We start from the raw sequence: 26,772 nt of genomic DNA on the forward strand, positions 1-26,772 counted from the left end.
AGTTCGCAACCAGAGGTAGCACTGTAATTCCCAACAACTGGTATTCAGAGGCACGCTGCCTCCAACAATGGAGTAGCTTGATAGAATCATAGAATTATAGAGATGGAAGGAACCCAAGGATCATCTAATCCAAACCCCTGCAACGCAGGAATCTCAACTAAAACATCCCTGACACATGACCACCCAACCTCTGCTTAAAACTCTCCAAGGAAGGAGAGGCCTCCATCTTCTAAGGGAGTTTGTTCCACTGTCAGAAAGTTCTTCCTGATGTTTAGTCAGAATCTCATTTCTTGTAATTTGAATCCATTGCTTCAGGTCCTATTCTCTAAGCTGGAGAAAATCTTCCATGTGACAGCCCTTCAAATATTTAAAGATGGCTGTCATATATCCTTCCTGTTTCCTCTTTTCCAGGCTAACCATAACCAACTTCTTAAATCTTGTTTTCCAGACCCTTGATCATCTTGGTTGCCTTCGTCTGCACACGTTCCATCTTCTCAATCTCCTTCTTAAATTGTAACGCCCAGAAATACTCCAGGAGTGGGCTGACCAAGGCAGGATAGAGAAGTACTATTCCTTCTCTTGATCAGGCACTATACTTCTCTTTTATTTTAGGCTGTTGATGCAGCCTAGAGCAACATTAGGTTGTTGGGGGTTTTTTTGCTGCTGTTGACTCATAAAATCATAGAATCTTACCCCAAGGATCATCTAGTCCAACCTCTTGTACTTCAGGGTCTTATTTGCAGGGTCTCATTTGCACTGCACTTTGCAGGGTGCCCAGCTGCACTGTAAGCAAAGTATTAAAGTATTAAAATAATGGGAAGAGATCTGGGACCCCACCAGGGTTCAGGGGCCCTAGGCCACCTCCTAGCTACACCCCTAATTCTGAGGCATTTGTCTTCACACTGCAATTGTGTGCAAACCACCTTCACCACACTTAAGACTGTGTCCGGGTCTCCCACAGGGGTGAAAATGCCCTGCGGCCATGATGATATTCTATTCCCTCCCAGCCCTAGGAGCGTCTCATGCAAACCACCCTTCTGAATGAGAAATCCCTGGTTCCTTTTGGACGGTGGTTGCAGGAAGCAGAGCAGTGCCACTATGGATGCAATGTTAGCGCCTCTTCCTCCTCTGGGGTGCCTTGATTTTCCCAGCACATTTTAAGCACAGTGGAGGCAGGAAAAAGCCCTTTTGAAAATCACAGACTAATCACTCCATCTGCTCCCGTGCTGCTTCTTGGAGCTGCCTGCCAGGATTCTCTCCTCAGAAACTAAGTAGCACATTATTTTCGATAAGTTGCAATCATTTACTTGAAAAACTCCTACCTGTTTAAATATCCCTCTTGGGGTGGGGGGGGGGGGGAGGAAAGCTATATGGCAAGTTGAGAAGAGAACCCTCTCAGCGTAGATTGCAATTAGAATTCCGGCGTCGTGTTTGTTCTGTGTGCAAATTCATTTCATTTGAGTGGAATGGTTGCCGGGGAGGGGAGGGGCAGCTTGAGCAAAGTTCCTGTTCAAGATTTCTGTGTTTCTCTCAACAAATATTTCCAGGAGCTGGAAATAGGAAAAAAAGAAATCCTGCCAAGTAACAGAATCCTCACTTGGAGACATCAATTAAATCTGCTGTGCTGAATTTCAAGATCAAAACCACACATTTAATTGAAACAACTTCCTCATTTTATTTCCTGTACTTCTGGATATACAAAGACATAGGGCATTGGAAGGGAAAGTGAGGGTCATCTAATCTAAAGCCTGGAATGCAGGAATCTCGACAAAAGTATCCATGACGCATGGCCATCTAACCCTCTGCTTGAGAGTCCACCACCTTTCAAATGAGTCTGTTACACTGTCAAACAGCTTACTATCAAAATGTTCTTCCTGATGTTCCTTGAATCTCCTTTCTTGTAACTTGAAGCCACTGGTTTGAGTCATACCCTCCAGAGCAGCACTTTAGATATTTGAAGATAGCTATTCTATCTCCTCTCAGTCTCCTCTTTTCCAGGCTAAAGATATCCTGCTCCTTCAGCCATTCCTCATAAGGCCTGGTTTCCAGACCCTTGACCATCTTGGTTGCCCTCCTCTGCACACATTCCAGCTTGTCAATCTCCTTCTTCAATTGTGGCACCCAGAACTGGTCACAGTTCCCCGGTGTAGCCTGGCCAAGGCACAATAGAGCAGTACTATGACTTCCTTTGATTGGGCGCTATATTTCTGTTGATGCAGCCCAGAATAACATTAGCTTTTTTTGCTGTTGCATCACACTATTGTCTCATTTGAAGCTTGTGGTCTACTGTGACCCAAGCCACGTGTCCCCCATCTTATATTTGTGCAACTGGTTCTTCCTGTCTAAGTATAGAACCTTACATTTGTCCCTATTGAAATTCATTAGTTTGGGTCCTGTTCTCCAATCTGCTAAGGTCATCTTGAATCCTGATTCTGTCTGCAGAATTGGCTACCCCTCCCAGTTTAGTGTCATCTGCAAATTTGATGAGCATCCCTTCAATTGTCGCTTATAAAGACATTGAACAACAACGGGCCCAGGACAGAACCCTTCTGCACCCTACTTGTCACTTTTTTCCGGGATGATGAGAAACCATTAATGAGCACTCTTTAGGTTTGGTCAGTCAACCAGCTACAAATCTACCTAGTAGTTACTCACATTTTATCACCTCTGCAGGAATATCATGAGGGATTTTGTCAAAACCCTTACTGAGATCAAGATACACAATGTCCACTACATTCCCCTGATCTACCCTATGTGTAACTCCATCAGAAAAGAAATGAGATTTGTCTGGCATGACTTGTTTTTGAGAAATCCATACTGGGTCTTGGTAATCACAGCATCCTTTTCTAAGTGCTCACAGGCTGCCTGTTTAATTATCTGTTCAAGGACCTTTCCTTGTATTGATGTAAAGCTCACTGGTCAGTTACCTGGATCTTCTTTTTCTCCCTTTTTGAAAATGGGGACAACATTTCCCCACCTCTGGTCCACAGGGATCTCTCCTGTTCTCCAAGAATTCTCAAAGATTCTCTGAGATTACATTCAAAAGATCCTTGAGTACCCTTGAGTGCAGCTCATCAGGCCCTGGAGATCAGAGTTCACTGAAGGTAGTTAAGTGTCCCCTTACCACCACTTTTCCTATTTGGGGCTGCCACTCCCTCCTTCCATCCTTATTTCTGTTATCACCAGGTTGGGCATTGCTTTCCTTTTGGGTAAAGACAGAGGCAAAGTAGGTGCTGAACAGTTCCACCGCCTCTCCTTCAACCAATATCATTTCTCCCTCTCCTCCACACAGAGGACCAATTACTTGCTCCCCCCCCCACACACACACACTTCAAACATAGCCAAAGAAAGCTTTTAAATTGTTTTGGACCTCTCTTGATGCACCTGACCTCCCTGCAACTGTTGGCTACTTTTCCTTCATGGTTTCTCCTTTCTTATATATACCCTTCTTAAATTTCAGCTTGTCTATAAACTCCTTATGCAGCCACACTGGTTTCTTTAAATGCCTCCCACTTTTCTTTCTTGTTGGAATTGTCTGCATTTGTGTCATCAATATCTCACCTTTAAGAAACTCCATCCATCTTGGACTCCTTCTCGTTGAGTATTTTTGACCATGGGATTTCACCCCATAGTTCCTTAAGCTTTTTGAAATTAGCCTTCTTATAGTCCAGTGTGCATGTCTGACTACACTCAGTTTTCCATTGCCTGTATCTAATGAAACCCAAGAAAACATGATAACTTTCTCCCAAGTTTCCCAGTACTTCCACTCACATAAATCAGTTCCTCCGTGTTGATGAGGACCAGGTACAAGAGAGATGATCCCACTGTTACTTTTTCCACGTTCTGGTAAATGAAATTGCCAAAGAGACAAGGGGCACAGCCTCCCTCTGGCCCATGGCCTCACTTGATCTCTGCAGTCTTGAATCAAATAGTAATGGTGGAAAAGAAATTGCATCATGGGATTTACAAAAGGAGGGCAAACCCAAATTCATGAAATATTCACACATTGCAGCTCGATTAGGACTTTTCCGAGAACCCTGGAAACTGTAGTCTTGTGAGGAGGGCAAATAATCTCTAAGTGAGACTACGCAACACTCTCACCAAACTTCAGGTCCCAGGATTCTTTGGAGTTAAACCAGGTTTAGGCCAATACAAACTTGTAGTCTCATATATTCAGAAATCTGAGCAAGAAGCCAGAAGTAAATGCATGTATAATGAAGGGGCAACTGAACAATCAACTGCACAGCTGTAGCAGAGCTTTACTGCACTTACAATGGATGCCTTGCTGCTCTGTCACCTTGATTTCATAGCACTTCTGTTCCCAAGCACCCAGGAACGGTCCCAACACATAACAAATTGTCTGTAGTTATTATTATTTTTATTATGGGGTTTGTTGGTTGTTAGGCAATTGGTTAGGTATGAGATGAAGATGTAATGGTTTCAAGCAAGGATGTCTAGAAGAGCAGTCATTTTCCATTGTGGTTTCTTGGAAGAAGGGGGATCTCTCCTGACTCAGAAGGGCAAATGAGGTCGAGAGGCCAGACATACAGACTATCAAGGGATGTGATATTACCCTAAACAATTATGTAGTCAGTTATCAGTTATCATTTCTGTAAATAACATCATCTCAGCAAATACCTACTTTCCCGTTCTCTTCTTTTGCTTTGGTTTTTCTTCAAGTGCTCAACTGCTCAAACCCAGCAGCCCTTTTTCTTTCTCTGACCTGTCTTGGGACAGGTAGATTATGTCCCGGTTGCTCATTCCGCAGATTGACAGAAAACAGCTCTTTGAGCCAGCTGGCAGGTGGGATGCTAATGCACTCAGCGGCTGACTCCATCAGCTCTGGAGACCTGCCCATGCCCTCCTATCACGGATTCTAGTTCACTGGGTCAGGGCTGGATTCTTTGCTAATGAATTCCAAATGATGTATTTCATTTCCTTGCTTTTGTCGGTAAGCAGGAAAACATCTAGATTCTTTTATTGGATTTTCATTCTTTTTTATCTGAGTGCTGTAGTGATCGTACAAGATTCAACATTGTCAAACCACTAAAATGCTGGAACCTTTTGAGAGGGAACTAGCTGTTCAGTTAAACTTTGTACTATTTGGAATTTCCACTCATAGAATCATAGAATTGTAGAGTTGGAAGGGAACCTGAGGGTCAGCTAGTCCAACTGCCTACAATGCAGAAATCTTAACTAAAGTATTCATGACAGATGGCCATCCAACCTCTGCCTAAAAACCTCCAAGGAAGCAGAGTCCACCACCTTCCAAGGAACCCGTTCCACTGTCAAACAGCTCTTACCATCAGAAAGTTATTCCTGATATTTAGTTATTTATTATTATTATTTTATTTATTTCTATACCTCCCATCATCTGAGGATCTCAGGATGGTTCACAAGATCCCTTTTCTTGTAACTTATCCTCGTGCTTCACATCCTACCCTGTGGAGCAGGAGAAAGCAAGCTTGCTCCATCTTCCATATGACAGCCCTTTAGATATCTGAATATGGCCATGATAGCTCTTCTTAGTCTCCTCTTTTCCAGGCTAAACATACCCAACACGCTCACCTTTCCAGACCCTTGATCATCTTGGTCGCTCCCCTCTGCACATGTTCTAGCTTCTCAGCCTTTTTAAATTGTGGCACCTATAACTGAAGACAGTTGTCCAAGGCAAAATTGTAGTCAGACCAAGGCAGAATAGAGCACTATGATTTCCCTTATCAGGCACTATATTTCTGTTCATGCAGTCTAGAGTAGCATTAGCTTTTTTTGCTGCTGCACCATACTGTTAACTCATGTGAAGCTTGTGGTCTACGAAGACTCCAGGATCCTTTCCACACGTACTACAGTGGTACCTTGGGTTACAGATGCTTCAGGTTACAGACTCCACTAACCCAGAAATAGTACCTTGGGTTAAGAACTTTGCTTCAGGGTGAGAACAGAAATTGTGCGGTGGCGGTGCAGCAGCAGTGGGAGGCCCCATTAGTTAAAGTGGTGCCTCAGGTTAAGAACAGTTTCAGGTTAAGAATGGACCTCCAGAATGAATTAAGTTCTTAACCCGAGGTACCACTGAACAGGCAAGCGCTGTGTTCCCTATCTTTTATTTGTGCAGCAGGTTCTTCCTGCCCGAGTGTCGAACTTTACATGTACCCCTATTGAAATTCATTTTGTTAGTTTTGGCCCTGTTCTCCAATCTGTCAGTCATACTGAAGCCTGATTTTGTTCTGCGGCATTAACTACCCTCCCAGTTTGATGTCATCTGCGAATCTGATGAGCATCCCCTCAATTGCTTCATCCAAGTTGTTTATAAAGACACTGAACAACAACAGGCCCAGGACAGAACCTTGCGGCACCCCACTTGTCACTTTTTTCCCAGGATGATGAGAAACCATTAGTGAGCACTTTTGGGGTTTGGTCAGTCAACCAGCTACAAATCCATTTAACAAGTAACCTAATCCAGCCCACATTTTACTAGCTTCTCTGCTGGAATATCCTGAGGGACTTTGTCAAAATCCTTACTGAGATCAAGATACACAATTTCCACTGCATTCCCCTGATCCACCAAGCTTGTAACACCATCCAAAAAAGAAATGGAATTTGTCTGGTATGACTTATTTTTGAGAAACCCTTGGTAATCACAGCATCCTATTCTAAGTGCTCGCAGACTGACTATTTGAGAACCTTTCCTGGTATTGATGTCAAGCTGACCAGTCGGTAGCCACCTGGATCCCCCCCCCTTTTTTTAAGATGGGGACAACATTTGCCTGCCTTCAGCCCATAGGGACCTCACCTGTTCACTCACATTATTCCTTGGAGGCAAAGGGATGAAACTTGCAAAATGCATATCATGAATATAAAGGCAGGAACACAGCCATGCAGGTCTCCTTTGCTATTCACTATAAGCAATGTCCTTCCTTAGCAGGCTTCCTAGGAGTAGGTCCCATCCATTGGACATGCTGAATACTACTCCAGCACTCGGGGCTTCTATGTGTCAGCGTCCAGTAATGGTGGGGAGAAGTCCCCCAGTGAGCTTGTTAAAGGCCATACTATTTTCCAGCGCGCAGAAAAAGCTTGATTATTTTTGTGCCCAATCTCAATAAGGTCATCAGGAGTAAATCGGGATCCATTCCCTCCCTCCCTTTTCAGTAGGAGAGTGTCAGATGTAGGAGAGGAGAAGACTGTAGGGAGATTGCCCTCTCTTCTTTTTTACCCTTGCTTCTGTTGTGGCAACAGCAGCCATGGAAAGTAGAGGGCGAGGGATGAAGACTTGGAGGGATAGTTTAAATTAATCAGTAGCTCAAATTTTAATCCAAGATGAAGTAAAACATCCATACAGAGTGTGTGTGTGTGGGGGGGGGGGGGGGAGAGAGAGAGAGAGAGAGAGAGAGAGAGAGAGAGAGAGAGAGAGAATGTGAACACAAAGACACACATATAAATACATGCAAACAGACACATATACCAGTGGGTTGTAGGAAGGAATCTTGGGCTTATGCATGCACGCTGTTTTATGCTTGTAAAAAGTCCTGGACGACCCAGGTGCTTGTCCCACCACTGCGCACCCCATTTTGCCTAGAGTGAGGGGCAATGTAAGCTTGAGAGTTGCTCCGGTACTTCACAATAGGTGAACCCTGTTCACTAAAGGACAGCATCTGCAGGCTAAAAATTGCACATGGATGCTGTCCCCTAACAGATAAGGGCTTGAGGTCAAGGCAAAATACAGACCTGGAGTGGAGAGACAGAGGAATTCATAGAGATCCACACTCCTACGTGGACCCATAGCTCTTTTGAATAGGGTTAAAAGAGGCAGCTCTTTGTCCCTGAATAGAACGAGTGAGCTAATTCTGACTTTGCCCAAGAAGACTGACTTCGGTTCCTCTATGTTTCCATGACACAGTTGGATAAGAAGCAGTTGGATATTGTGTCTGGGAACAAGGAGTGTGCTCTCTTCGTGTTGTTTTTTTATTATTACAATTATTTGTTCTTGAAGGTGTGCCGCTCCTTTGTGAAGAAAGAGTACCCTCTAGTGGATGTCTGAATGGCCAGCAGGTTTTCAGAGCTATCTATGCCTGTCTTCCTGATTCTTTAATTTGTGTCCTTTTCTCTCTCCCCCCCCCCCCCGCCCCACAGCCTTAAATATTGAGTAATAAACGGGCACTTTGTAGAGTTAGCTTTAGGCAAGAAGAGACAGTGTGAAATGTTTTAAGTATTTACAGCACCTCTCTTGCAATGCTGCATACAGACCGAAAATAACACGAAATTGTGCTATTATTTCTAATATCTTTTAAATTTTAACTCTTTCTGGAACTTGCCAAACAGACACTTTGGGGTTCTGTAAACCAGAAGAAGCAAGATAGGGGGAAGTCTGGCACCGGGCAGGTTGCTTGTGTGTTGCTTATGCAGTGCGTTGCTGTGCGGAAGAAAGGCGGGTTGTACTCTGATCAGGATGCTGAGCTCTGTGTGAAGAAATTACTCATAGGTCGCCATCAGCATAACAGCTTTCTGGACTGTCACATCAGTGCTGTGCCAACCCAGAAGCACAGGAAGAACCCCCCCACCACACCAGTAAACAAGAATATATTTCTTACATTGAGGTTTTTTGATTGTTACTATGTTATGTGGTTTTGCGTTTTCGTATCGTAAACCGCCCTGCGATCCTCGGATGAAAAGTGGTATAGAAATTGAATAAACAAACAACTAAGTTGGAAAGCTGACCTTTGGTGGATTCCCTTCTGTTAGGTGGACTGTCACATTCAGAAAGAAGATCTTGGGACTTGGAAGCCATGGACTTTGTCCTGCACACATCACTTATCTGCCTTTTCCAAGATTGCACCACAAGACAGAATCACTGTTGTATTTGCAAACTCTTCTTCTAGATGGCCAGATTGGTCCCTTTCTCTTAAGCAGGTGCCTATAAATGGGGAAAGCACTTAAAAAAAAAAAAGCTTTCAGCATTGTGGAGCTAAAAGGCATGCTTAGGTAAATTCAAATTAGTTCTGTGAACAAAAAAAGAAGCAACAACTCAAGTCAGAAGCACACACATGGTAGGAATCTGTTTTGCTAAATTTACACCACTTTGTGCTAGCTGCGGTTCCAGCTATGTAAATGAAACATCCTCCAAATTGTCAGTTCACCAGCACTGTGCTTTGCTAAATGGCTTCCTGTTTCTACAAAATGTGTGTTATTATGCCCTACTATTATATATGTATAAAACTATATATTAGCAAACCCAAACTAGATTATCATAATGCTGTTCCATCTGAATGCGTACCTAATAGCATGGCATAATAGCATTTTCTCTATGTGAGTGTGTAAAGATTCATGTTATTTTCACAACTGTCATTTCCATCATTCTACTCCTTCCTGAAGTTCCAGGCTGGAGTTTTGCTGTCTCTGGAGGCTGCCAGCTGTGCGTTCGTGCCTTACCCTTTTAACTAACATTGTACATTTCAGGCAGAGTGGGGAAAGGACTGGGCAAGGGAGGCAGATGTCAATGAAACAGGAGCCTGATGATACGCAGTTAATGTGGCTGTTGCATTAGGAAATGGATTGTCCAAGATGAGTGTTAGATCTGTGGTGTTATAGGTGGGGCTAATTATATTAAAGAGAGGTAAAGAACAGCTTTAAAATATTCCCCTTGTCCTCAGTTCCCATGTAGGACTTTCAGAAATAAATGCTTGGACACATTGGCCTTCCCAACACCTTTCCAACTGCATTATTACCCAAAGAATGTGTGTAATCATAATGAAAAGGATAATGTAGGATATGCAGGATTTACTTATCCAGAGAGTGGCTGGGGAAACCCAGTCGGATGGGAAAGGTATAAATAAATTATTATTATTATTATTATTATTATTATTATTATTATTATCATCATCATCATCATCATCATCATCATCATCATCTATAAAGAGCCATGTCATATGTGTCCAATAAGTGTTTGTTTTGCATGGGTTAAAGATATATTGCTCAGTAATAATACTTAGGTTGCCCCATCATGAACTGTTTTGCAAAGATAAATTCATTGTGTGTCTGTATAGACACATGGTAGTTCAGACACTGATTACTTAGATTTTTTTATACGGACAATATCTCCCTTCTGAAGCCTACTCCCACTTTAGTGTGATTTTTCGGCAAATGCTCTTTATGAGACAAGCAGGCATCCGATCTCTTTCACGTTTTAATCCTTAGTTTCTCTCCTGTTTTCTTTCCCCATTTCTTCAAAAGGTTTGTAACAGGGTTCACAGGGTGGGTGGTGGAACAGGGAAGAGTAATCTTCCCCATTGTTATTGCTCCTTAACATCCTATTTAGAGTATGCACAGGGTGAGCTTTCATTCTAGTACCCAGATCCCAAATATTGGCATCAGTATCATTTGCATCAGTATTTGCATGCCAGATCCACTCCAGACTAAGCCTGGGAGCAATAATGAGTGTGGGTTAAATATGGTTACCACCTTATTGGTAAATCCCTGTTTTGGTGTGGCCTTGGGCAAGTATCCATCTATCAAACAGCCTAGCTGGGGAAGTATCATGGATTGGCTGGGTGCAGAGAGTGTTGGGAGGCACCAGTTGGAGAAGGCCCAAGGGAGCACCCATGGGAAGACGGCTCAGAGCCAGGGAATGGGTGGTGGAAAGGTCATAGGCAGGGGAAGTTACAGGACTTAGTGAGCAGCACGAGTCAGGGGCAGAGAACAGTTCAGACTCGGCAGTCATTGTACCGGTATTATAAATAGGAGTCAAAATCCAAAGAAGTGCTTGAGACAGTTCACACCAAGGCCTTAGGCATTTCCCTCCCTTTGAACAGATGGAGTTCATGTCGAATTCAATATTGCTTTTGAAATCCCCCTGAGTTTCAATAGTAACTTTCTGTATGAAAAAGGGTAAGGGGAGGACAACTGTTCCAGTGAAACAAATATAAAGCCTCTTGTCCCCAATATATTATGAATTCATTAACATTATACATTTGACTAGGGTGCTCTTCTGTTTTTTTGCATTGTCATTCATGGATTTTGCTTTGTTTGCTGCCGTGCTTCACAAACTGCAGTGCACAATCACGCACACTAAAGTGGCATAAAGTTGAGGCATGGATCCTAGATTGCAGCAGATCAGATTTCTCACATTTATCTTTGAATCTCAACGTGGTCATCTAACTAATATCTTCTATATGCCTGGCAACATTGCTTTATTGCTGCTTTTTGATTTATTGTCATTGCTTTTTATTTTTATTTCACGTTACCTTTCCTGTGTCGGTTTTGAGTCGCCCTCGCATAAGTGAAATTTAATCGCACAAAAAATGCTCAAATCTTTGAAAGGATTTGTGGCTTGACCACTATCGCTTTGAAGCAATTTAAGGTATTTAATTTTTGAGTTCTGGAATGCTTCCCCCCACACACACACCTTTAAATGTGCTTTCTGCCAAAAGTAATTTAATTATTCAGATTTTCGCACAGGACTGGGGAAATACCATATTTTTTGCTCTATAAGACTCACTTTTTCCCTCCTAAAAAGTAAGGGAAATGTGTGTGCGTCTTATGGAGCGAGTGCAGGCTGCGCAGCTATCCCAGAAGCCAGAACAGCAAGAGGAATTGCTGCTTTCACTGCGTAGCGATCCCTCTTGCTGTTCTGGCTTCTGAGATTCAGAATATTTTTTTCTTGTTTTCCTCCTCCAAAAACTAGGTGCGTCTTGTGGTCTGGTGCGTCTTATAGAGCGAAAAATACGGCAGTTCTTTGAAGCGATCTCATGATTGTGAAAGTGCTGCATTGAAATAAGTTGTCTCCATTGCTTTCCTGAGAGTGATCGGTGAGCCAGGGGTATTGAGGTTTAAACCAGAGTGCTTAGCCTTGAAAGACTGGCATGTGGGCCGTTGCTGCCTCTGCTCTACCTTGGCGGCTGGCTTGGTCTTTGTGTCTCTGCTATGCATTGCTCTTTCCTTCCTATACACCAGCTCTTAGCTGTAACCAGCTCTTGTAACCCCTGTGAGACTGAAGTTGTACTGGACCAGCCTGAACTACTTTTGTGCTGAAAATTTCTGTCGTATCTTTTCAACAATTCTGCACCAGTTCAATGCCCCCTCCCCAAGGAGAGGATTAATCTTTGAGGAATTGGCAAACGCTGATAATTTTATTTTATTTTTTTATCAATAAGTGTTTGCTCTTACTTTAAGCAAATGAGCATCTGACTCGAAGCTGGAATCAGCTGTGCATTTTCATTTGGCTCATAGAACCTCTGTTGACGATAAAGAAGAGATCCGGCTGAGATGAAAATCTCCCCCCCCCCCCACAGAATTTTGCTGGACCATTCCCCATCCACCCCATCCCCTATAGGGTGGAGGGTATTCCACAGCACTCAAGAAATGGGCAAAGTCTAAGAATTTTCAGAGTGCTGGTGCTTACCTTTAAATGTGATGTGGCCAGAGATCTTTCTTTCCTTCACCTTCTTTCTTACATTGAAAAAAAGAAAAGCTTACCACAGCTTCAAGCAGTTTTATGAAACAGCATTGATGTAGTGGCCAATGGGGACAGCCATCTTTCCACTTGCCCAAGAATGTCCCTGGGAATTATTCTACGTCATGATGACATCGGGTCATTCTCAGGGGCATTCTGCTGAAAGCAGCCAAGCTGAAACATGGCTTATTTGGGGGGAAGAAAGAATGTGGGTGTCGTCACCAACAGTGTCTCTGATAGTTGGTCTTTGGCTGAAGGTATTGTATGTGTGTGTGTGTGTTTTCTGATGGTATAGCATACAAAGTTGGCATTCTGACAGCACAGCAACACACCACCACAAAGTATAAAATTGCTCTGATAAAACAGTGAAACTCGGTTACTGTTTATCCTGCTCTGCTGGGGAGGTGGTAGCAATTCCCAGAGCCTCTTTAGGCCAGACCCTGCACATCTCCCAGCTGGGGCTGCCAGCTGACCTTTGGAAGATGTTGTCTCAGCAAATGACCAGGGTCATTTGAAGGCTTAAGAAGACTGGTAAGGCCTTGTCTTCTGGTGGCTCCATCCTCTTGGGAGAGCTGCCCAGAACCCTTCAAGAGCTCATAACTTATTCTGCAGTCGCATGCTCCAGCACAGCCATGGAACAGGGGTAGCTACATGGGTGTCACCCCCAAAATCTGAGCATGACAAAAGAGCTGCATCTTCAGGATGAGATGGAAGTAGAATGGCGAGGGTGTCCCATCAGAGGGGTGACTACGAGTCATCTGATTCTGCATCCTCCTCAGAGATGCTGCTGCTGATGATGATGATAATTTTAATATTTGTACCCCGCCCATCCGGCTGTGTTTCCCCAGCCACTCTGGGCAGCTTACAGCGCAAAAAAATTAAAACATTAGACATTAAAAATTCCCTGATACAGGGCTGCCTTCAGATGTCTTCTAAAAGTCAGATAGTTGTTTATTTCCTTGACATGTGATGGGAGGGCGTTCCACAGGGCAGGCGCCACTACCAAGAAGGCCCGATTCCCTGTGACCTCACTTCTCGCAGGGAGGAAACCGCCAGAAGGCCCTCAGAGCTGGACCTCAGAGTGATACTAGGACTCGGCTGCAGGGGACTTGACACAACTTTAATTCAATTAATTTACCAGCTACAGTTCCTTTGTGTTTATCTTTTATGTCTCCTTGGAGAGGTATGAAAGAAAGGTGTTTGAAACAGAAACTGTAAAAAAAACAAAAAACCTACCCACAATCTCAATTGACTGTATTGATCAGAGGTCAAAATTCTGCTTAGTGCTAATTTTCTGTTTTTATGACAGTAGAATACAACCATTCAATGGTCAGATATGTTAGGGATGGGCAGAATGCATGACACTCTTCCAAAACTGAACAACCAACAAGAAGTAGATTACAAAAAATTGGGAATGGTTTTCATAATTCACTGCGCAGCACTTCGCTGCCTGCACCTCAGGCTGTTGTATCAGATGCAGAGAAGAGAGTGGTGGATTGCTGTTTTACAAAAACAAAGATGCCACTTCAAGGCAGAGTGTGTATCAAGCAATTGTCCTGATTTTTCACAAAAGTTGCGCGGAGGTTACATGACGTTGTTGTCAAGTAAGTACCGGTAGTTGCTGTTCTGCACCTTCTGCTGTAGATTTCCATCGCTTTTCGTACCTCAAAAAGTCTGCCTTAAAAAAAATAAAAATAAAAAGTGCATTAGCTATTACCATTTATCAGTGGGTTGTGAAAGTGCACTTTTATGGTCATGCAGTTCCAGCATCTAAACAAATGTGTGAGAGAGCAACAGTGTACAACAGTGTGACAGTCTGTACTTGTGGGCACTAGCAGAGAGAGAGAGGGAGAGAGAGAGAGAGAATGCAGAGCTGTGCTGATTCAGATCTAGTTACTGACTGTTCTCACCTTGATCACCATATGTTTGTGCAACTCTTGGAAATCTGAACATAAACTACTGCTCCATAATTATTTTATAACTGGGCTGCCTGCTTTGAAAATACAGCACTGAGCCTTCTTTGCCATAAATGCAGAGCATGTGTAAACAGTCTTCTTGTCTGGTCTTATCATGTGAAGAACATGATGCCCCCAATAACTAAGTGTCCCCTCGAATTGGCCTCACATCCACCTTCCCTGTCACAGCCTCATGTGGCTGACCTGCAAAAGCTGCATATGTGACCGGAATTGGCAACAGCCTACAGGGTCTGGCCAGCCGCACACACAAGGGCATGGCATTTTACTTATTTACTATTTGAATGCACTGGCTGTCGCTTAACTCTTGTTGTGCCAATTGTAGACGGTTTTGCTTGCGCCAAAGTGATGGTTGCTGACCGAATCTTGCCGTTTATCTGTAGTGCAGGCATGTCTACCTGTGGGTCACTGTGAGGGGAGCAGCCACCCTGTAAATTGCTTTACCCCTTTTAGGTCTCCATTTCTCGCACCCTGCCCAAAATAGCTTCTTTCTCCCAAAAACTATTCTGAAGTGAAGTAAAGAGTTTCATTTTAAAATAAAGTAAATACCTTTTAAAGACAATATTATGTTTGTTTGGTTGGTTGGTCGTTTGGTTTGCCTAGAGACTTCTAGTTGCTGACAGCTTTCAGATTGTTTCCCTGCAGCAAAGTAATATAATTTATCATGTTGTGCCTAAATATTAAGCCATATTCATAAAGGAAGATATTTTTATTAAAATTATTTGGTACCCTGATCTTCAGCCTTTTATAACAATTTATGAGAAACAACAGCAGAAAACAATAAAATACATAAATATTGTTAAGGCAGACAAAGCATTTTAAAAAGTATATAGTGCAATAAAAAACACCTTGATATATGAGAAAAACAACCACGAGAAGAAACACTTTAGAAACCATCAGTAATTTAAAAGTGGGCAGCAAATTGGAAGAGTAAAATAAATACTAAAAACAACCGGAAACAACAAAAAGTCTTCAGCAAGTGTCTGAAAGCAAAAGAGGTGGGGAGAAAATTTAACAAAAGTTCATTACTTGGTGCTGAATGACATCAGCTCAATGCCAGTTGAATCTCCCTGAGGAGAAAACTCCAAAGCTGGGGGTGCCACCATCGAAAAGCCCTTTGTACGGTCGCCACCCACCTTTCTGTCAAAAGTTGGGGATACACAGAGAAGGATCTCTGATGATGACGATACTCAGAAGGGTCCCCACGGGAAAGGGCAGACCTTTGTAGGACTGTAGAGGTTTATATCTTCATTGGAGCCTACTCCTAGATACTTAGGAAGCGGTTGCTATCATTCCGTGTTTTAATCTATGCATTTCACTTTTGTGCTTTCTCACAGTGTTGAGTATTCGAGGGGCTCAGGAGGAGGAACCAACAGACCCACAGCTAATGCGACTGGACAACATGCTTTTAGCAGAAGGGGTAGCAGGCCCTGAAAAAGGAGGGGGTTCAGCCGCTGCGGCTGCCGCTGCCGCAGCATCTGGGGGTGCCGGCTCGGACAATTCTGTGGAGCATTCGGACTACAGAGCAAAACTATCTCAAATTCGACAGATCTACCACACCGAGTTGGAGAAATACGAGCAGGTACTAATCTTGTGCGTGGCAGTTTCCCATACCACAGTAGAAGCCAACATATAATGTTGGGCTGCACACACACAAAAAACATGGTCCTATGGATAAGGTGCTGGATCTGGGTTCGAATTCCACCTTATCCTTGTTCTCAGAGTTTATGCACTCAGCAGAATAAAGCAGCAAAGCCACTTTTAGAACAGTACCACTTCATGATGCAGGTGGAAGAGTTTCATACATGGGTAGGCAAACTAAGACCTGGGGGGCCGGATCTGGCCCAATCGCCTTCTAAATCCAGCCCGCAGATGGTCCAGGAATAAGCGTGCTTTTACATGAGTAGAATGTGTCCTTTTATTTAAAATGAATCTCTGGGTTATTTGTGGGGCATAGGAATTCATTCATTACTATTTTTTTCAAAATATAGTACGGCCCCCCCAAAAGGTCTGAGGGACAGTGGACTGCTGAAAAAGTTTGCTGACCCCTGGTTTCATAGATCCAAATTGGGATGCTCTCTATAAACAAAGCTTAATATAGAAAAATAACATTTTGGGGAGGACTGGTTTGTTAATTTTTTTATTTATCAAATTTCTATCCTGCCCTTCCTCTCCAAGGACTTAGCTGAATCCTTTTTCCGGAAATGCTGGTTTTCAACATGCAGGGGGATTTGTTTGTGGAGAGCATTCCTACAGGCTGCCTCCTCAACTAGATCCTAAAATGATGCAGCCCAGGAAAAGCTTTGCGGCTAATCATGATAACACATCATCTCACAGGACTTCTCTGATGTTGGATTTGATGGTGAAGGATTCTTAAGACAAGCTGTATATGCAAATAATGTTTAGAGAGTTCACATCCCATTAACATTACTGAGTTCCTGCAATGCCGGAATCTCAACTAAAGCATCCATGACAGATGGGCGTCCAATCTCTGCTTAAAAACCTCTAAGGATGCTTCATATGAGATTCCGGCAATGCAGAGAATTGGACTAGATGACCCTTAGGTCCCTTCCAACTCTACGATTCTATAATTTCCTTTCAGTCTCCTTCCCAGGCTAAACATACCCAAGTCCCTCAACTGGTCTTCATAAGGTTTGGCTTACAGACCCTTGATCATCCTAGTTGCCCTCCTCCTCTGCACACATTCCAGCTTGTCGACATCCTTCTTAAATTGTGGCGCCCAGAATTGGACACAATATTCCAGGTGTGGTCTGACCAAGGCAGAATAGAGTGTGACTATGACTTCTGTTGATCAGGACACTAGACTTTTGCTGATGCAGCCTACTTAACATATGACAGAGGCCATATCCACTCAATACATTTAAAGCACATGACTTTCCCCAAAGAATGCTGGGAACTGTTGTTTGTAAAGCATGCTGAGAATTGTAGCTCTGTGAGTGGTAAACTACAGTTCCCATGATTCTTTGGGGGAAGCCATGAAAATGCTATGAATGTACTCTAAATGTATGGTATAGATGTGGTCTTTGGAGTAATATACATAATTCTTTTCTACAATGAACCTCTAGGAAATTTTTGTGGAACTTCTTACTCCAACATGTGAACTCCTTGCAGCCTTTTGTGAATTAATCTTAATACATTGTGATGTACAGAACTGTTAAATCTTGAACTGCAGCTGGGAGGGGCAGGATCAGCATGAGTTCTTCCCCGCTCCCTTAGCCTCCAGATCTCAGAGAAGCATGTTATCAAAATACTGTAATATCTGAATAGTACCTGAACATTCCCTCTGCAGTTTTGTCTAATATGTAATAGGTGATAAACTCATAGTTCCTGAAAGATTGATTTAAAGGTTTAAAGTACTAAATAATACATTTCTGTATTTAGAAGCTAGAAAAGTTGTGCGGTGATTCTAGTACAACACAACCTGATCTAGTGGGTTGGAGTTTTTTTTACAGACAAGGATATTCAATGCGCACACCTACTCTCCATATCACAGAATTCCATGTGTGCAAGGGATTTCCATAAATTCTTTTGTGCATAAGACACTGAACAGGGGCAACATTCCTGAATTTTCTCTTGCAAAGATCACCTTCAAGCTGGTTTCATCTTTTTCCATCTCAGCTGATTTTTTAAAGGATTCCCAAGATGAATTGTAGCATTTACAAGACCTATTCACTGCACCAAAGATATGCCCCAAAGCCACTGTTGTCACTTTATATTTTTAAAATGCTAATGAATTGACTAGACAGAAAAAACCCCTCCTCTATTGAGAGTGGGTTTCTTTTAGATTTCCCTCCTTTTTCTGGAAATTACAGGATATTCACTAAAAATGCCCTCTAAGGGTGGAATTCAGTGTTGTGCTATGATGAACATTCCATTTGCACAAGCATTTCATCTTGCCAGCTGGAGCGATCACCACTAGAGCAATCTTCCCCTAGCACTCTCCCAACACACCAGGGCCAGCTCACCCATGATGCAAGGAGAGGTGACCGCCTCAGGCAGCAGCGTTCACCAGGGCATCAGATCCAGACGTCACTATTTCTTCCACCCTTGTTCCTGATGTAGAGAGAGATCTTCCCTCACCCCTTCTTCCCTGGCAGGAAGAGGCTGTGCCCTTTTGGGTCCACTTCAGGTGCTTTAAAATCTTCCCAGGTTTGGCCTCTGGGCTTGGCAAATTTGGGAAAAGAACTTCATTTGGGAGCAATAGGGACAAGAAACGCTTGTCATTCCCCTAGCGATAGTGAGGAAGAAATAAATATATATTTGGAAACTAGCTTTCTCTGTAGATCAGCTCCATGGTTTGCCTCTTTCTCATAAGAAAGAGTGGTGAGTAAACTTCGGTCCTATTCCAACTATACCCAGGATGGCACCCAGTTTCCTTTCTAACAAAGGGCAGGAATGTAAATAAAAGAGATCAGCAGTAATCCTACCTTTGTCTCTCGACAGGACTTACCCTGACAGACACCCTCACCCAGCTGGGGGTTCTTGTTACCCCTACTATGCTGCTCCATAGAGCCCAGGGGTTGGCAAGGTTTTCCTTGCCTGGACCAGTTCACTCCAGCTGAGATCCCTCTGTGGGCCGGATCGCGCACACAGCTGCGATTTCCGGCATCTGAGCATGCGCAGACGTGATTTCCGGCACCACAGAAGCGAGTCCCTGCACCACGCTCCACCGGTTTAGTGCAGCACGCAGGGACTCGCCACACGGGCGGCTCAATTCGGGGGCAGCTCGTGGGCCAGTTAAATGACCCCCGTGAGACACTTCTGGCCCATGGGCCTTAGGTTGCCTACTCCTGATAGAGCCCTCATATTGTGTGAGCCTGGCTGCGGGGGTGTCCTTCAGTCTCACAGCCCTAGAAATGCAGGGGGAGAGCAGTTCAGATAGGTTGGCTTGTGCAAGGAGCCAATCTGCCTGGAGCCTTTGTAGGACTTGGGGAATAAGAATCTCTTTACTGCCCATCCGTTAGTCCTTACCTTAAGGCGATATATGTTTGCATCACTTGCCTTCTTGTAGCGTATCCCCGCCTGGCTGAGGGAAAGGAAGACTCCTTGATACGGCCGGCGAAGAAACTGACATTAAGAATCCTCTGTCAAATTAACATTGTGGTCAGTCATCAAGAAAAGGGCCCTCCAGAAACTGGGTGTAGGAGCTTCTGGCAGCAAGATGCCTTTGGCACGTCTAATTTCAGTTATTACCTGTTTGCCCTTTCATGTCAGGGATCCTGATGTGCTCTACAACCCTGCTGCTTTGGCTCTAATTATTATCCTTGTTAACACACAAGCGGGAAACTTGCTGAAAGTAAGTGTCATGTTTTGTATTTGCAATGAGTTGATTCGCGTCATCCCCAAACCTGTGATAACTCACCCGCTCTTATCACCGGCTGCCAAAGTTTGGGCTGGCGTTAGTAATTGTCAGAGATTCCTTTTCTAGCAGAGGTGACCAGCGGGAATGTCAAGCAATAAATAGACAAAGCTGCTCAGCAGCAAACCCATCCGTGCATGTTTGTCGGAGGCAACGGGGGTGCTAATGGGGGTTGGGGGCTCTCCTCCTCCCAGTTGCTGTCTCATAAGCCACCACTGTTTGCTGGGTGCCACCTTCCAGCTCCTGCCCTGGAAGGTGCATCCCTGAACCTGTTGGACTGCATCACCCCCAGTGCCCATGGCTACCAGGGTGGCAGAACAATTATTTTCTTTGGCCTGCTTCTTCAAGGATCCCTGATCTATGACTCACTACACATGAAACTGAGTACAGCGATAGGAATCATAGGTGATTCATAGGTAATAATCATTTAAATCATAGGTAATAATAATTTATTATTTATACCCTGCCCATCTGGCTGAGTTTCCCCAGCCACTCTAGGCGGCATCCAAGTGTTAAAAACAATACAGCATTAAATATTAAAAACTTCCCTAAACAGGGCTGCCTTCAGATGTCTTTTAAAGATAGGATAGCTGCTTATTTCCTTCACATCTGAAAGTTCCACAGGGCGGGTGCCACTACCGAGAAGGCCCTCTGTCTGGTTCCCTGCAACCTCACTTCTCGCAATGAGTCAACCACCAGAAGACCCTCGGCGCTGGATCTCAGTGTCCGGGCTGAACGATGGGAGTGGAGACGCTCCTTCAGTATACAGGACCGAGGCCGTTTAGGGCTCTAAAGGTCAGCACCAACACTTTGAATTGTGCTCAGAAACGTACTGGGAGATAAATAAATAAATACCCTATGCACATCACAAAGAAATGCTCTGGCCCAACCTATCTATTTTCCAGTTTTGACACAAATACGTTCACTGAGCTTACCCTGTAGCCAGAAGTTACAAATCACACTTTTTGCTCACTGACGGATATATTAAAACTTTTATTTACAGATTTGTTTGTTGATTGTGTAAGAATTGCATACTCGTCGAGGGGCCCTGGTCTGTGTTTCTGCATGAGTTGATGATATGGGAACATGTCCTGATCTGAAGGGGGTTTGTAGGTAGATTCAGTGGACAAGTGCCTGTTCCAGTCAGGAGGAATGCCCAAAATAAGTGACTCATGCAGAGATTCAACAGGCATTTTCCCAGGCAGAAGGCAGGTAATCCCACTGTATCTCTGCACTGGGAGTGACTGAGTGATACAATCACGCCCACTGCAGAAGCACAGCACGGTTACCAGAATCCTGCCTGGAAGATTGCCTGTTGCATCTCTGCATGAGTCAATGATTGAGAAGAGGCAAGCCCAGTGATCTGTGGAGAGACACAATAGGAAGTTTTCTCTGTATGTGAACTCATGAGATCCTTTCATTATATAATTAATCCATCTGGGATTATATATTAGCTGTTTTCTCACAACCCCGGCACATTCTGAGAACCTCATCACTATTGAGAGGGAAGGATGAATCTGCCAATTTCAGTTTCTCACAGTTTTTATTTTTTTCTCAATCTGAAGTTCAGTTCTCCACACCTGTTTTGATTTTTGTTAAGTCTTCATGAAAATTAATCAACATTTTAATGTGATTTTCTCCTGATATGCACCTGCCTGTATGCAATTTTGCCCAGTATGCCCTTTTTACAAATCGATTTCCCCTTAAATAATGCATTTTATGTGTTGTTTTCATTAATATGTTGTTGTTGTTATCACCATCATCATTTCATTTCTATACCACTTTATATTTTTAAGGGAAAAATCTGGAAGTGGTTTACCACCTACGTTAAAACATCAAATAAAACCGTCCGGAATTAAACAACTAAATTAAGTCACGTATAAAGTATACATTCAAAGCAACATAATGAGCAGGAAACGAAAATACTATCTTGAACATTTAAAAAGAAAACATTATTAAAGGAAGTCAAATATAAAGCACACATATAAAAGAGCAGAATTATCAAGATAAAAGAACATTGTCATTGGCATGGAACATGGCTGCTGTTGCTGCCATTCCTTCCAAGGTAGCTGTGGAAGTTGAGGCTCTTCTACAGTCTCAGCTTTTGTAGTTGGAGTCCGTCACGGCCCTGCCTTCCCAGTCCAGGTGGAAAAAGGCCCGTAAGGCACCGAGAAGATCTTCCAGGTTGAGTCACAGCCAAGATGAGTATATCCATAGTACTGCAGAATCGTAGAGTTGGAAGTTAGAAGGGACCCAGTGGTCATCTAGTCCAACCCCCTGCAATATAGGAATCTCAACTAAAGCATCCAAGGCAGATGGCTATCCATAGAGTAGGTATTCATATGGACACTTAACCTCAGTATTTGCATTTTTTTCACATGTTAACAACAGCAACAACAACATTAATCATACTATTGGTACTTAACCCATCTGACTGGCTTGCCCCATTTTTATATGTACAATTATTATTTTTGCATTTGTGTGTACATATGCATACACACTTTTGTGCTTATTATCTGGCTGGAGAACTGCATTGCAAAATTCAGTGTGGATTTTGAAGGATGGCTGTGTTTCAGGCTGAATATTGTTTCAGAATATACAAATTAGATAGGTAAAGGTAAAGGGACTCCTGACAGTTAAGTCCAGTCGTGAACGACTCTGGGGTTGTGGCGCTCATCTCGCTTTACTGGCCGAGAGAGCCAACAGTTTTTCCAGGTCATGTGGCCAGCATGACTAAGCCGCTTCTGGCGAAACCAGAGCAGCGCACGGAAATGTCGTTTACCTTCCCGCCGGAGCGGTACCTATTTATCTACTTGCACCTTGATGTGCTTTCGAACTGCTAGGTTGGCAGGAGCTGGGACCGAGCAATGGGAGCTCACCCCGTCACCGGGATTTGAACCGCCGACATTCCGATCGGCAAGCCCTAGGCTTAGTGGTTTAGACCACAGCGCCACCAGCATCCCTCCGCCATCCGCATCCCCAAATTAGATAGGCTTGCCTTTAAATGTGAACTGGGTTTTTTTCAATTGAACACCCACCCACTCTGTAACTTTTGTGCTGTTCATTTCCACCCTCAGTCTTTGGCCTAGTTCTCACTGAGGTTTTCAACCTGTTCCTGAGCTTGGACCTCTTTAGACTTCAGACAGAGATCCCACTCTTCTGCACAAAACAATTCCCTTCAAACTAGTGTGGTAGGGAGAAGGGTTCTAGCATAACTTGTTCTCCCTGATGCTCAGCTCACAGGAATCTTTCCCGCTGTCCCATGGGAGAGGATCCCACTGTGTGTGCCTCTTCCCCCACCCGGTCTTGATATAGGATTGTCACTTCCATAGGGCCACTGTATTCTGCTCTAGTCGGACCTCACCTGGAGTACTGTGTCCAGTTCTGGGCACCACAGTTCAAGAAGGACACTGACAAACTGGAACGTGTCCAGAGGAGGGCAACCAAAATGGTCAAAGGCCTGGAAACGATGCCTTATGAGGAATGGCTAAGGGAGCTGGGCATGTTTAGCCTGGAGAAGAGGAGGTTAAGGGGTGATATGATAGCCATGTTCAAATATATAAAAGGATGTCACATAGAGGAGGGAGAAAGGTTGTTTTCTGCTGCTCCAGAGAAGTGGACACGGAGCAATGGATCCAAACTACAAGAAAGAAGATTCCACCTAAACATTAGGAAGAGCTTCCTGACAGTAAGAGCTGTTCTTACTGTGGAATTTGCTGCCAAGGAGTGTGGTGGAGTCTCCTTCTTTGGAGGTCTTTAAGCAGAGGCTTGACACCCATATGTCAGGAGTGCTCTGATGGTGTTTCCTGCTTGGCAGGGGGTTGGACTCGATGGCCCTTGTGGTCTCTTCCAACTCTATGATTCTATGATAGGGTGTAATCTTCACAGCATTCACCATTGTTCTTCTGGAGGCCCTGCACCAACTCTCCATCAGCAAAATAAAGCCAGTTTCTTTCAAGCACTATCTGACCCTGTGCCAAACAAGTGTGGCCTATTAATGTTTCCATGATGTACGGTGTCCCATATATATTTCTGCTTCTGATATTTTATGTGTGGATTTCCCCCCCTGCAATGTTGATTCCCTGTGTTATTGAAGAATATTAGCTAGCCAGAGAGTTTGTTAGCCTGACTGAAACTGAACTCATATGAACTGGAGGTGGAATGTTAGTTTGGAACTGGATTGGTTTTACGCAGTGCAACAGACAGCAGAAAAATGTCTGATCATGTGTTCAAATAGTGTATTTTATGTCTTCTAATGGCAGGTCCATTCCAGAATCACATGGGCAGTACTTCTTATAGCTATATCAACAGAGCAAAGGCTCATCTCATCTCTGAGAGCATCTCATTAAGTAACAAAAACACTTTGCCTTCCCCAGACGATTTCTTTTCCTGTCTGCAAATAGACTCACACATCTGTGGCTCTGTAGTTGATACTTACACTGAGTTCTGGACGTATATTTCGATTGCGCATTTGGGGAAATGATCATTCATGCACAGGAAAAAAGCTGCCTGAGGCTTTTGGTTCATTTTTTTTTAAGGTAGGGGTGTACATTTTTAAATAAATGCAAACAAAATAAATAAGACCATTGGCTCAGCTCTGTCACAAATAAGAATAGATGAACCTGTCAAATTGAGTTTTTCATTTGTCCAATCTTAAATTCGGTTCTCCTCATTTCTGCATAAATTTGAGATTATTTTTTTAAAAAAGCATGAGAATCCATCAGCATTTTAGTTTGCATTTTTCCTAATATGGACATTTTCTATTTAATTTTACCTAATATACACATTGTTGCAAGCAGCTTTTAGTAATACAATGCATTTTCATATTATTTTCACTAATATATGCATTTATACACACTTTTCCCTAATATATATGTTTTGTATGCATTGTCTGGCTGGAGAACTGCACGGCCAAATTGGTAGAAGTGCAAATTTTGAAGGATAGCTCTGTATTGGTAAGTGCAAATTAGGTAGGTTCACAATAAAATGTGAACCAAAGTGAATTTCTCCCCCTAGTCGCAAATTTGCGCCTTCATCTGTCCATGTGTGCATGCGCATGCTCATGCTCTTTTGCATTTGCTCATGTCCTGTCATAAACTGGTGTTGGATCTTTTATTCCACAAGGGTATTATATAGAGGGGGACGCAGGTGGCGCTGTGGGTTAAAGCCTCAGTGCCTAGGACTTGCCGATCGAAAGGTTGGCGGTTCGAATCCCTGCGGCGGGGTGCGCTCCCGCTGCTCAGTCCCAGCGCCTGCCAACCTAGCAGTTCGAAAGCACCTCCGGGTGCAAGTAGATAAATAGGGACCGCTTACCAGCGGGAAGGTAAACGGCGTTTCCGTGTGCGGCTCTGGCTCGCCAGAGCAGCGATATCACGCTGGCCACGTGACCCGGAAGTGTCTCCGGACAGCGCTGGCCCCTGGCCTCTTAAGTGAGATGGGCGCACAACCCCAGAGTCTGTCAAGACTGGCCCGTACGGGCAGGGGTACCTTTACCTTTACCTTATTATATAGAGGTGTCACAGTAATCCGAAAGGTTCAATTTCTGACCTGCGTGAAATGGCTCCATAATCACCATATGCCTGCTTATAAAGAGGCGGATTTAGGGGAGTGTGACCGGTTCTCTTGCATTGGGCACCGAGCCAAGAGAGCACCTCAGGGGGCATCGCAACAGTGACAAACAGTGGAAGAAGGTGAGAGGCGGGGTGGCGAATTTTGGCCTTCCACAGGGTACCACTGAAATTTTAAAGCTCAAAGACTGCTACTGGGTTATATCCAATTACTTTCTACTAAGGGATTAAACCACAGAGCCTAGGACTTGCCGATCAGAAGGTCGGCGGTTCGAATCCCCCCAACGGGGTGAGCTCCTATTGCTTGGTCCCTGCTTCTGCCAACCTAGCAGTTCGAAAGCATGTCAAGATGCGAGTAGATAAATGGGTACCACTCCGGCAGGAAGGTAAATGGTGTTTCCATGCGCTGCTCTGGTTTGCCAGAAGCAGCTTAGTCATGCTGGCCACATGACCCAGAAGCTGTACGCTGGCTCCCTCTGCCAAGTAAAGCGAGATGAGCGCCGCAACCCCAGATTCGGACACAACTGGACTTAACTGTCAGGGGTCCCTTTACCTTTAAGGGAGAGATTATCAGTACACACAAATTCTTGTGGAAGTAATGGAGGCAAAAAAATGGTGGCTGGATACAGAAACTTCTACAGAAGCTCATTGGAGGTTGAAGAATCTTTATACACATCCAACTGTGCATCCACTTGAAAGCAAAGAAGTAGGAAACGATTGAATTTAGCTGCACACCTAAATAAGGATCTGAGTGCACATCTTATGAAAAGCAAGATGTGTATTTGGATACATATTCCTACCTGCATCTTATTTTCATTGGTGGTTTCTCTAAATGAGACATTGTGTAGCGTTGCTCAGCAGATGTTCAAGACCATGGGGCAGAAAACCAGACAACGTTTGAAGGAATAAAGGGGCAGGATTCCTACATCCCTGCTGCAGCCGCCTCTTGCACAGCGTGCAGTGACTCCTCCGGTCCTAAGGGATCTTCTCGCTCTTTCTCTTGTTGTCCCAGGCATGCAACGAGTTCACCACTCACGTGATGAATCTGCTGCGAGAGCAGAGCAGGACCCGGCCCATCTCACCCAAGGAGATAGAGCGGATGGTCAGCATCATCCATCGCAAGTTCAGTTCCATCCAGATGCAACTCAAACAGAGCACGTGTGAAGCTGTCATGATCCTGCGCTCCCGATTTCTCGATGCACGGTGAGTTTACCCCAGGCATATCAAGAAGCACTCACTGAATCACTTCTGTGTGACTAGGAAGGAAGACTTGTAAATTGGAAGAGAGACTGTTGTTCCTCTTCTCCTTTCTTCATCTTCTTCCAGTATGTTGGGGCCACAAATGACTGACATATGTGGGAGCATTGGGGGGGGGGTCAGTAACTTTTGTAGACTGTTCTACCTGTTCCT

The 26,772-nt window shown here is 43.9% G+C and overlaps 1 protein-coding gene across 3 annotated transcripts in view; it reads left to right on the forward strand.

Moving 5' to 3' along the window:
- PBX1 (PBX homeobox 1) overlaps nt 1-26,772 on the forward strand; it is a 224,066-nt gene that overhangs the window by 162,393 nt on the left and 34,901 nt on the right. For all 3 annotated transcript variants that reach the window (XM_081914923.1, XM_081914922.1, XM_081914924.1), the window contains exons 3-4: nt 15,753-15,997; nt 26,375-26,565. In XM_081914923.1, the coding sequence (XP_081771049.1) occupies nt 15,753-15,997; nt 26,375-26,565 (436 nt within the window). The remainder of the gene's footprint in view (nt 1-15,752; nt 15,998-26,374; nt 26,566-26,772) is intronic.

The sequence above is a fragment of the Podarcis melisellensis genome (assembly GCF_964234715.1).
Source record: "Podarcis melisellensis genome assembly, chromosome: 6".
In the NCBI taxonomy this organism is placed as follows: domain Eukaryota; kingdom Metazoa; phylum Chordata; class Lepidosauria; order Squamata; family Lacertidae; genus Podarcis; species Podarcis melisellensis.